Genomic DNA, 12,496 nt, shown 5'->3' with positions numbered 1-12,496 from the left:
GAAGTGTGTCAGTGAGTGTGGTGCAATGTGTTTGGGTGAAGTGTGTCAGTGAGTGTGGTGCAATGTGTTTGGGTGAAGTGTGTCAGTGAGTGTGGTGCAGTGTGTTTGGGTGAAGTGTGTCAGTGAGTGTGGTGCAATGTGTTTGGGTGAAGTGTGTCAGTGAGTGTGGTGCAGTGTGTTTGGGTGAAGTGTGTCAGTGAGTGTGGTGCAATGTGTTTGGGTGAAGTGTGTCAGTGAGTGTGGTGCAATGTGTTTGGGTGAAGTGTGTCAGTGAGTGTGGTGCAGTGTGTTTGGGTGAAGTGTGTCAGTGAGTGTGGTGCAGTGTGTTTGGGTGAAGTGTGTCAGTGAGTGTGGTGCAATGTGTTTGGGTGAAGTGTGTCAGTGAGTGTGGTGCAATGTGTTTGGGTGAAGTGTGTCAGTAAGTGTGGTGCAATGTGTTTGGGTCAAGTGTGTCAGTGAGTGTGGTGCAATGTGTTTGGGTCAAGTGTGTCAGTGAGTGTGGTGCAATGTGTCTGGGTGAAGTGTGTCAGTGAGTGTGGTGCAATGTGTCTGGGTGAGTGTGGTGCAATGTGTTTGGGTGAAGTGTGTCAGTGAGTGTGGTGCAATGTGTTTGGGTGAAGTGTGTCAGTGAGTGTGGGGCAATGTGTTTGGGTGAAGTGTGTCAGTGAGTGTGGTGCAGTGTGTTTGGGTGATGTGTGTCAGTGAGTGTGGTGTAATGTGTTTGGGTGATATGTCTGTCATGCTTGCATAGCTGGCAATGTGTGCAAGCTGTGAGACATGGGTGTAAGGCTTGCAGCAGTACTAAGTGTGTGAGGGTGAAGCTATGAATGTGAGGTATGAGTCATGATTGATAGAGATTTTTGGGCAGGTGACCTGTGTTATTCTCCATTCACTGTGTGAGCAGGTGACCTGTGCTATTGTCCATCACTGTGTGGGCAGGTGACCTGTGTTATTCTCCATCACTGTGTGGGCAGGTGACCTGTGTTATTCTCCATCACTGTGTGGGCAGGTGACCTGTGTTATTCTCCATTCACTGTGTGGGCAGGTGACCTGTGTTATTCTCCATTCACTGTGTGGGCAGGTGACCTGTGTTATTCTCCATTCTCTGTGTGGTCAGCAGACATGTTATTCTTCAGTCCCTAAGGACATTATCAGAAGTTGACCTTGGGACGTTTTAGTACATTAATGGCACTATACAAATACAAGTTATTGTTGTTGTTGACAGTGAGGGCAGGTGAACTGTGACATTCTCCATTCCCAAATACAGTGTGGGCAGGTGACCTGGGTTATTCTCCAGTCCCCAATGGATGTTTGGGCAGGTGGACTGTCATAGCGAGTCATAGAGTTATACAGCTCAGAAAGAGGCCCTTCGGCCCAGCGTGTCTGCGCTGGCCATCAAGCCCTGTCTATTCTAATCCCATTTTCCAGCACTTGGTCCGTAGCCTTGTATGCTATGGCGTTTCAAGTGCTCATCTAAATGCTTCTTGAATGTTGTGAGGGTTCCTGCCTCTACCACCCTTTCAGGCAGTGAGTTCCAGATTCCAGCCACCCTGTGGGTGAAAAAGTTTTTCCTCAAATCCCCTCTAAACCTCCTGCCCCTTACCTTGAAACTATGCCCCCTGGTTATTGACCCCTCTACTAAGGGGAAAAGTTCCTTTCTATCTACCCTATCTATGCCCCTCATAATTTTGTACACCTCAATCAGGTCCCCCCTCAGCCTTCTCTGCTCTAATGAATACAACCCCAGCCTGTCCAGTCTCTCTTCATAGCTGAAACACTCCAGTCCAGGTAACATCCTGGTGAATGGCCTCTGCACCCTCTCCAATGCAATCACATCCCTCCTATAGTGTGGCGACCAGAACTGCACACAGTATTCCAGCTGTGGCCTAACCAGCATTTGGTACAGCTCCATCATAACCTCCCTGCTCTTATATTCTATGCCTCGGCTAATGAAGGCAAGTATCCCATATGCCTTCTTAACCACCTTATCTACCTGTCCTGCTGCCTTCAAGGATCTATGTAAACGCACACCAAGGTCCCTCTGATCCTCTGTCCTTCCTAGGGTCCTACCATTCATTGTGTATTCCCTTGCCTCGTTAGTCCTCCCAAAATGCATCACCTCACACTTTTCTGGGTTAAATTCCATTTGCCACTGTTCTGCTCATCTGACCATCCCGCCTATATCGTCCTGTAGCCTGAGACTTCCCTCCTCGCTATTTACTGCTCCACCAATTTTGTGTCATCTGCGAACTTACTGATCATACCTCCTACATTCATATCTAAAGCATTAATGTGCACTACAAACAGCAAGGGACCCAGCACCAATCCTTGCGGTACACCACTGGACACAGGCTTCCAGTCACAAAAACAACCTTCGACCATCACCCTCTGCCTCTGGCCACTAAGCCAATTTTGGATCCAATGTGCCAAATTGCCCTGGATCCCATGGGCTCTTACCTTCTTGACCAGTCTCCCATGCAGGACTTTGTTAAAAGCTTTACTGAAGTCCACGTAGACTACATCAACTGCACTACCCTCATCCATACACCTAGTAACCCCCTTAAAAAATTCAATCAAATTGGTTAGACATGATCTCCCCCTGACAAAGCCATGCTGACTATTCTTGATTAATCCTTGCCTCTCCAAGTGGAGACTAATTCTGTCCCTCAGAATTTTTTCCAATCATTTCCCTACTACTGATGTTAGGCTCACTGGCCTGTAATTCCCTGGTTTATTCCTACTACCCTTCTTGAATAATAGTACTACGTTAGCTGTTCTCCAGTCCTCTGGCACATCCCCTGTGGCCAGAGAGGTTCTGAAAATTTGTGTCAGAGCCCCTTCAATCTCCTCCCTTGCCTCACACAGCAGCCTGGGATACATCTCGTCTGGGCCTGAGGATTTATCCACTTTTAAGCCCGCTAAAACCATTAGTACCTCCTCCCTCTCAATGCTAATTTGTTCAAGTATATCACAATCCCCCTGCCCGATTTCTATGCCTACATTGTCCTTCTCCATAGTGAACACAGATGCAAAATATTCATTTAAAACCTCACCTACATCTTCCGGCTCTGCACACAGATTGCCACTTTGGTCCCTAATGGGCCCTACTCTTTCCCTGGTTATCCTCTTGCCCTTAATATACTTGTAAAACACCTTGGGATTTTCCTTTATTTTGCCTGCCAGTGTTTTTTCATGCCTCCACTTCGCTCTCCTAATTTATTTTTTAAATAACCCCGTGCACTTTCTATACTCTAGTGCTTCCACTGTTTTTAATCCTTTGTATCTGCCAAAAGCCTCCCATTTTTTCCTAATCCATTCTTGTATATCCCTTGACATCCAAGGTTCCCTGGACTTGTTGGTCCCACCCTTGACCTTTACGGGAACATGTTGGCGCTGTACTCTCTCCATTTCCTTTCTGAAAGACTCCCACTGCTCTGATGTGGATTTTCCTACAAGTAGCTGATCCCAGTCCACTTTGGCCAGATCCTGCCTTATCATATTAAAATCGACCTTCCCCTAATTTAGAACCTTTATTTCCGGTCCATCTTTGTCCTTTTCCATGACTACCTTAAATCTCACCAAATTATGGTCACTGTCACCAAAATGCTCTCCTACTGACACTTCTACCACTTGCCCGGCTACATTCCCTAGAATTAGGTCCAGTACCGCCCCCTCTCTTGTAGTACTTTCTACATGCTGGCTCAAAAAACTCTCCTGGATGCACTTTAAGAATTCCGCACCCTCTAAGTCTTTCACACTCTTGACTATCCCAGTTAATATTGGGGAAGTTGAAATCCCCCACTATTATTACCCTATTCTACACTTCTCTGAGATTTGCCTACATATCTGTTCCTCTATCTCCCCCTGACTGTTTGGGGGCCTATAGTACACTCCCAGCAAAGTGCTTGCCCCCTTTTTGTTTTTAAGTTCTACCCATATGGCCTCATTAGAGGAACCTGCTAAGATATCATCCCTCCTTACAGCAGTAATTGACTCCTTGATTAATATTGTGACATCCGCTCCTCTTTTACACCCCCCTCTGTCTCGCCTGAAGATTCTATACCCCGGAATATTGAGCTGCCAGTCCTGCCCCTCCCTCAACCATGTCTCTGTGATAGCAACAATATCATATTCCCATGTGTTCATCAACACCTTCCATTCATCTGCCTTACTCGTAAGACTCTTGCATTAAAATAAAATGCCATCCAGCCCTGCCATACTCCCTTGTGCCATTACATATTTGCTCTGCCTTCCAGGCTGACTTGTTTTTTCCTCTATATTTGGCTGTGCATCACCCCCTACTATAGCTCCACTCCGTATCCCATCCCCCTGCCAAGTTAGTTTAAACCCCCCAACAGCACTAGCAAACCTCCCCGCAAGGATGTTGGTCCCGTTCCGGTTCAGGTGCAACCCATCCGACTTGTACAGGTCCCACCTTCCCCAGAAGCAGACCCAGTGATCTAGGAAACTAAAGCCCTCCCTCCTGCACCAACTCTTTAGCCACGCATTCATCTGCTCTGTCCTCCTATTCCTATACTCACTAGTACGTGGCACCAGGAGTAATCCAGAGATTACAACCTTTGAGGTCCTACTTTTTAATCTGCTACCTAGCTCCCTAAATTCTTGTTGCAGGACCTCATCCCTCTTTCTACCCATGTCGTTGGTACCAATGTGAACCACGACCTCTGACTTCGCCCTCCCCCTCCAGAATGCCCTGCAGCCGTTCAGTGACATCCTTGACCCTGGCACCAGGGAGGCAACATACCATCCTGGAGTCACGTCTGCGGCTGCAGAAACGCCTGCCTGCACCCCTCACTATTGAGTCTCCTACCACTATTGCCCTTCCACTCTTACTCCTCCCCCCTTGTGCAGCTGAGCCACCCACAGTGCCGTGAACTTGGCTCTGGCTGCACTCCCCAGAGGAACCGTCACTTTTTCCAACACAGAAAAATGGTTGTTGAGTGAGATGCACTCTGGGGCTTTCCTGACTACCTGTCTGCCCCCCCTTCTTCTGACTGGTGGTCACCCATTCCCTCTCTGACTGCACTTTCTTAAGCTGCGGGGTGACCATGTCTAAAAACGTGCTATCCACGTAACTCTCAGCCTCGCGAGTACACCGCAGTGCCTCCAGCTAATGCTCGAGCTCCAAAAACCGGATCTCAAGTTGGCCAAACCATTGGCACTTACTGCACATGTGGTCTCATCCTGACTGCAAGAAGCATTTAGGAATTCCCACATGCTGCAGGCCATGGGACTGAGGTCCCCTGACATACTTTTAATTAAAAAAACTCTTACCTCAAATTTAAACTCTCAGATTCTCGCTCTCTCGAACTACCTTAACTATGAACTACCTTAAAAGAAATAAACTTAAAATTGAAAAAAAAATAGCACTCACCCACTACTCACCAATCAGCTTCTTCCCCTGCGCCGGCGTCACTTTCTGCACTGTGACGTCACTCTCGAATTCTGCCGCTGCTCCCGCTACTTGACTGGGCCTGAAAATCACCAACCTTTATTTTCTCCCACAGCCGCCGCTCCCACAGCTGCCGCTGCGTTATTCTCCAGTCCCTAAGGACAGTATGGGAAGGTGCCTATATTATTCTACATTCCCTATGACAATGTGGGCAGGTGACTTGTCTCATTCTACATTCTCTATAGGACAGTGTGGGCAGGTGACCTGTGTTATTTTATATTCCCTGAAGACCATCTGGGCAAGTGAGCTGTGTTATTCGCCATTCGCTAAGGACATTGGCATATTTTATAGAGCACGAAATAGTGGATAGGAGATGGAGCTGATTTGCAAAGAAATTACTGAGAGGTGCAGGAACTATAATAATGGGAGACGTTAACTACCCCAATATTGATTATGTTAAGGGTAGAGAAGGGGAGGAATATCTGAAGTGTGTTCAGGAGAATTTTCCTGATCGGTATGTTTCCTGCCCAACAAGGAAGGAGGTATTGCTGGTTCTAGTCCTGGGGAATGAAGTGGGTCAATTGAAGAATGTCACAGTCGGGTAGCACCTCAGGAATAGTGATCATAGTATCGTAAGCTTTAGATTAGTTATGGAGAAGGACAAGGAGCAATCTAGCATAAAAATACTTAACTGGAGGAGGGCTAATTTCAGCGAATTGAGGAGGGATCTGGCCCGGGTAAATTGGAGTCAAAGACTGGCAGGCAGAAATGTAATGGAGCAATGGGCGGCCTTTAAAGAGATGGTTCGGGGACAGTCTAGGTACATTCCCACAAGGGGGAAAGGGAGGGCAACCAAAGCCAGAGCTCCCTGGATGACGAAGATGTTAGAAAGTAGGATGAAGCAGAAAAAATGGGCATATGACAACCTGATAACACAAGGGAGAATCAGGCTGAATATAAAAAGTACAGAGGAGAAGTGAAAAAGGAAATAAGAGGGGCAAAGAGACAGTACGAGATAAATTGGCGGCTAACTGTTGTATCCGAGTGGTTAAGGTCCAAATAAGGGATATAAGTGAGACTTCAGGAACTCAAAACTTGCTTTTAATTTACACAGAACCAGGAGAGAACAGAACTCTTACAAGCTACAGGCATGCACTCTAATTCAACTGCACGAGCAAACCAACATGGAGGATCTATGATGTCATTCAACCCACAATGCAATTTTACCTTAAGACTAGTAATTATAATCCCTTTGCATTTGTCTCCCTCTGGTGGATAACTTAAGCATTACATCCGAGATTACTGTACTAACATAAAAGGGAATCCAAACGGTCTTCTATATATTAACAGTAAAAGGGTCATCAGAGGAGCAGTGGGGCTGATTAGGGACCAAAATGGAGAAATATTAGTGGAGGCAGAAGGCATGGCTGAAATGAATACTTTGCCTCGGTGTTTACCAAGGAAGAGGACTTTGCTAAAGCTATGGTAAACGAGAAGGTTTCTGGGATACTGGATGAGATAAAAATAGATATTTTTATATAGGATTTACTAGTAAGGCTGGCAGTGCTTAAAGTAGATAAGTCACCCGGTCCAGATGGGATGTATCCTAGTTTGCTGAGGGAAGTAAGAGTGGAAATTCAGGAGTGTGATGGAATACTCTCCACTTGCCTGGATGAGTGCAGTTCCAACAACACTCAAGAAGCTCAACATCCTCCAGGGCAAAACAGCCCGCTTGATTGGCACCCCATCCACCACCTTAAACATTCACTCCCTCCACCACCGGCGCACTGTGGCTGCAGTGTGGACCATCTACAAGATGCACTGCAACAACTCGCCAAGGCTTCTTCGACAGCTCCTTCCAAACTCACGACATCTGTCACCTAGAAGGACAAGGGCAGCAGGTGCATGGGAACACCACCACCTCCTCCACACTCCCCTCTCTGTCACACCACTTTGACTTGGAAATATTTCGCTGTTCCTTCCAAAATCCTGGAACTCCCTCCCTAACAGCACTGTGGGAGTACCTTCACCACAGGGACTGCAGTGGTTCAAGAAGGCGGCTCACCACCACCTTCTCAAGGGCAACTAGGGATGGGCAATAAATGCTGGCCTTGCCAGTGATGCCCGCATTCTGTGAATGAGAAAAAATAAAAAAAATAACACAGGTTACCTCTCAACATTGTCCTTAGTGACTGGAAAATAACACAGGTCACCTGATAAACTTTCTTTAGGGATTGTAGAATAACTCAGGTTACCTGCCCACATACAAGAATATAAGGACATAAGAAATAGGAGCAGGCGTAGGCCATATGGCTTCTCAAGCCTGCTCCACCACTCAATAAGATCATGGCTGAACTTCTACATCACTTGCTCACATTGTACTTAGGGAATGGAGAATAACACAGGTCACCTGCCCACATTGTAGAGATTGAAGAATAACAGAGGACACTTGGCCAAACTGTTTACAGGGAATGGAGGATAACACAGGTCATCTGCTCTCATGGAACTAAAGGAATGGAGAATGATGTGTCCCCATTAAGCTTACAGAATGGAGAATAAGACACTGTCCATAGTGATTGAAGAATAACTGAGGTCACCAGCCCACACTGTCAGTGGACATTTAATAATAACAGGTTATCTGCCCATACTGCCCTAACAAGTCACCTGCCCTCATTATCTGTAGACAACAACAACAATGTGTGTTATATAGCACCTTCAACATAGTAAAACATCCCAAGGCGCTGCACAGGAGCGTTATAAAACAAAATGTCACACCGAACCACATAAGGAGATATTAGGGCAGATGACCAAAAGCTTTGTCAAAGAGGAAGGTTTTAAGAAGCATCTTAAAGGAGGAAAGAGTGGTAGAGAATTTTAGGGAGGGAATTCCAGAGCTTAGGGCCTAGGCAGCTGAAGGCACGGGCGCCAATGATGGAGCGATTAAAATCGGGGATGCCCAAAAGGCCAGAACTGGCGGAGTGCAGAGATCTCGGAGGTTTGTAGGGCTGGAGGAGATTACAGAGATAGGGAGGGGCAAGGCCATAGACAATGGAGAATAACACAGGGCACCTGCCCATACTGTCCATAGACAATGGAGAATAACACAGGGCACCTGCCTACAATGTCCTTAGGGATTGTAGAATAACACAGGGCACCTGCCCTCTCTGTCTTTAGACAATGGAGAATAACACAGGTCACCTGCCTACAATGTCCTTAGGGATTGTAGAATAACACAGGGTAATTTGCCCAAACTGTCCTTAGGGAATGGACAATAACACAGGTCAGTTGCCCATACTGTCCTTAGACAATGGAGAATAACGCAGGGCAAATGCCCTCACTGTCCTTAGGGAATGGAGAATTGCACAGATCACCTGCCCAGACTGTCCGAATGGAATGGAGAGTAACAGAAGTCATCTGTCCATACTGTTCTAAGGTAATGGAGAATAACACAGGTTACCTACCCACACTAATCTGAGAGAATGGAGAATAACACAGGACTTCTGCCCAAACTGTCTATAGGCAATGGAGAATAACGCAGCTCACCTGTCCAGTCCAACCTGAGAGGGCAGCACGGTGGCATAGTGGTTAGCACTGTTGCTTCACAGCGCCAGGGACCCGGGTTCGAATCCGGCCTCGGGCGACTGTCTGTGTGGAGTTTGCACATTCTCCCCGTGTTTGCGTGGGTTTCCTCCGGGTGCTCCGGTTTCCTCCCACAGTCCAAAGATGTGCGGGTTAGGTTGATTGGCTATGATAAATTGACCCTTAGTGTTAGGGGGATTAAATACGTGGGGTTACAGGGATAGGGTGGGATATGTGTTGGTGTGTAGGGGTTACGGGGATCGGGTGGGATATGTGTCGGTGCAGGCTCGATGGGCCGAAATGGCCTCTATCTGCACTGTGGGGTTTCTGTGATTCTGTGAATGCAGAATAACACATGTCACCTGCCCATATTATCCTAAATGAATGAAGTATCACACCGGTCACCTGCCCACGTCCATAGGAAATGGAGATTAACAAAAGTCACTTGCCCACATTAAGCTGAGTGAATGGAGAATATCACAGATCACCTGGTCTCACTATCTTTAGACAATGGAGAAGAACATTCTTGGGGGGAGAAATTCGGTATCGTCCCATTTGATACGCTAATTTTTGAAATCCTGAAAAATTAGCAGCAGGCGCTAATGATTCTGAGCTTCCCCTAAGTTGGCTGTTAGCGTTCCGGGAAGAAAGTGGAACGCTAAATCAATCGCTGCACTTCCTTCCTGGAGCGCTGAAGGACGCAGGCGGGGCGGGAGTGGTGCAGCGCTGCACAATGTCCCGTGCAGCGCTGCCGTGATCCGAGGTTCCTTTAAAGGGAAGGGCCATCGCTGCAGGCTCTGCATTTGAACCAGTTAACTGGTCCCCGACGGCAGCCACGATCCGGCCTGATCAGCCCCGTGCGCTCCAGCAGAGTGTCGGGCTGATCGATTGCTGCCGAAGAAAAATGGAAAAAATTGAAATAAGGCATTGCAACAAATTTTATACTTCCACGCCAACATCCCCTTAAACTTGCGCCCCGAAGCACGAAGCACCCGGCCTCCCGATGAACACCTCCTGCATCTGTCGGTGTGGTCGCCCGGCGATGCTGCAGGGGGTGGAACCGAAGTTCGGGTCCGGGGCACTACCGGGGCGATGCGCAGGACAATGACGTCACAATCTCCGGGCACAGGAGATCGTGGCGCAATGTGTTACCGCCGCCGCAAACCTCACAACCACAGCAGGAGTCGTTCATTTCGCCGCGCTTGGGCGGTAAGTCGTTAGCGCCCCATTGTCGCCCCCCGGAGGCGCTAACGGGAGGCGCTAAGGTACCGAATTTCTGCTTTCCTGTGGGGAAAAAACAGCTGTCAGCTTGACCGATTGTTGAATGGACAAACCCACATTGTGTTTTACACGATCAGAAATGACCAAAGTGGGTCAAGCTATCCTAACCCCAGTCCGAGTACACAACACAACAGAGATACAAGTCAACATCACCTACAGGCAGAGGCCTTGAGGGCAGTTGTACAATTCGGACACCCTCTCCCACCTATCACTCAGCCTAAAGTCCTCAATGGTGGGAATTTGCGTATAACTTCGGGCAACACCCTTGGGTGCAGATTATGTCGATGCTATTTGTGGTAATTCAGTTTGTTATGATTGTAATCCTCGTCAGTTTAATCTGCGCAGTGAGACGAATTCTCAGACATTGGGTCGGATTTTCTAAAAATCTACGCACTTACCTGCTGGCTCCGTAGGTTGCGAGACTTCCGATCCTGGTCCGTGCGCGCAGAGCCCCAGGTATCCCGGGGCGCATGCGGTTCGCAAGCGGAACCAATCAAAGAAGGGAATCCCCCTTCACACTTTTGACAGGTCTCTACGCACAGAACTGTCAAAAGTATGAATGGGGATCACTTAAAAAACACAGTAAAACATTAAATACTTTTTTTTTCAATCACGTATTTAAAATTAGTTAAAATTACATTAAGTTAAATATTTTAAACAATAATTACATTTTTTGGAAAAAATAATTAAAGTTTTTTACGGGGCTAAAAATAAACTTACCATTTTTAAAAGTATTTTTAAATTATAAATGAGTGAAAAAAAAGTTATTTTGTTAAACTCTTGTGCTGGTAACAGCAGGCCTTACTCCTGCTTTTACCAGGCGTACGGTTTTGAAAGGTTTTCAGCGGGCGGAGGTTGTACAGAAAGCGGAACTCTCTGCCCGCGGAGGCCCTTTTTCCGGGCAGGCGGATGATCTGTCAAAAGAATTCTTGACAGATCGCAAGTGCCGGGTTTTAGTGCATGCGCTTCGTACGCCTGAAAGCGGCACTTGCGAGGCCCCTACGGGTCATACACACCTCGTACGCACCCGTGGGGGGCGGGAACTCCGGCCCAATATGTTACGCGTGCTTTGCATCATGAAAAATTATTATGCGAGTTTGGTGCAGCGTGATTATTTAATACAGTGATCACTTGATGCAGTCTCGAATGGAGAGTTGTACTCAGGAGGACCATGATGAAAGTGGATATTGGACGTGGTCCATTCCCTCTTGAGGAGAGATTGAAGGGTTCCTGGTCCTTCAGTGACATCAGCAAACATGATGGGCTGCTTGTCTGCTATGTGCAAGAGCTTCCCGTCACAAGTTCACGAGAAAATGCTGAGACTTCAAAGCAAATTGGTGTCGATGCCACATACAACAATCAATGGCCCAGATGATTATCAGGAGGAAATATGTCAAGAAACCTATACGTGTGGTGAAGTCATGTCTTTAAATTAGCACCACTCCAATAGATTGTACAAAACAATGACTACAGAAGACTTTAATCTATCCCTTTCTTAATTGGAGCTTGTTTGATGTAGACATGAAAGGAGAGATGAGGAATAAAGAAGTCATGACCCCTAAGCTAAAGTGCGCACCCATAATCAACAGATTCTGAAGAGGAGATGTCAGTGGACGTCTAGAAATACCGGTAAAGAAGGAACGTGTCAGGCCAGCTCCCAAGACTGAGGATCTATCAACCCGAGGTCACTCCAAGTTAAAGTTGAATTACTGTCATTCATTCCTTTTATAACCAGTGTCAGCTTCATTAATAAAGTTAATCTTGAGTTGACAAAGTAACGTACGATAAAAAACGGATAAAAGTAATTTGTTGTCTTACAGCATGTGACCTGTATTATTCTCCATTCCCTACAGACAGTGTGGGCAGGGTTATTCTTCAAGGTGATTGGTGATGTGACCAGTAGTGTCTCCTTGCCTGTATAGCTCCGCTGTTTCCAGGTGTCCTCTTGCTTTAAGTGTGCTGTTCAAATCTCTCGTTTCACGAAGCAAGACTGACAAATTGTTTCATTTCAGGCAAGGATCCAGTGGATGCCTGGTATGAGGAAATTAAAGACTATGATTACAGCAATCCAGGATTTGCCATGCAAACTGGTAAGTGTGTTCATCTTGTAACCTGCCTCTGATTACAGCCGTTCTCTGCCCATCCATTCACACCTCACCACTGTAAACCTTGGAATACCCTGGGAACGCCAGCCTCCTTTGCTCACTTGCTCTCGCCGCTTCC

The 12,496-nt window shown here is 46.9% G+C and overlaps 1 protein-coding gene across 4 annotated transcripts in view; it reads left to right on the top strand.

Annotated features, from left to right (window-relative positions):
- Window positions 1–12,496, top strand: part of LOC147101891 (uncharacterized) — a 275,980-nt gene that overhangs the window by 137,965 nt on the left and 125,519 nt on the right. For all 4 annotated transcript variants that reach the window (XM_085965912.1, XM_085965910.1, XM_085965908.1 and 1 more), the window contains exon 4: window positions 12,286–12,363. In XM_085965912.1, coding sequence (XP_085822038.1) covers window positions 12,286–12,363 — 78 coding nt within the window. The remainder of the gene's footprint in view (window positions 1–12,285; window positions 12,364–12,496) is intronic.

This window comes from Somniosus microcephalus, chromosome 23 (genome assembly GCF_052327205.1).
Source record: "Somniosus microcephalus isolate GS21.2 chromosome 23, FLI_Smic_1.0, whole genome shotgun sequence".
Classification (NCBI taxonomy): Eukaryota; Metazoa; Chordata; class Chondrichthyes; order Squaliformes; family Somniosidae; genus Somniosus; species Somniosus microcephalus.
Note: the sequence above shows the minus strand (reverse complement) of the source record. Positions and strands in the feature narration are given on the sequence as shown.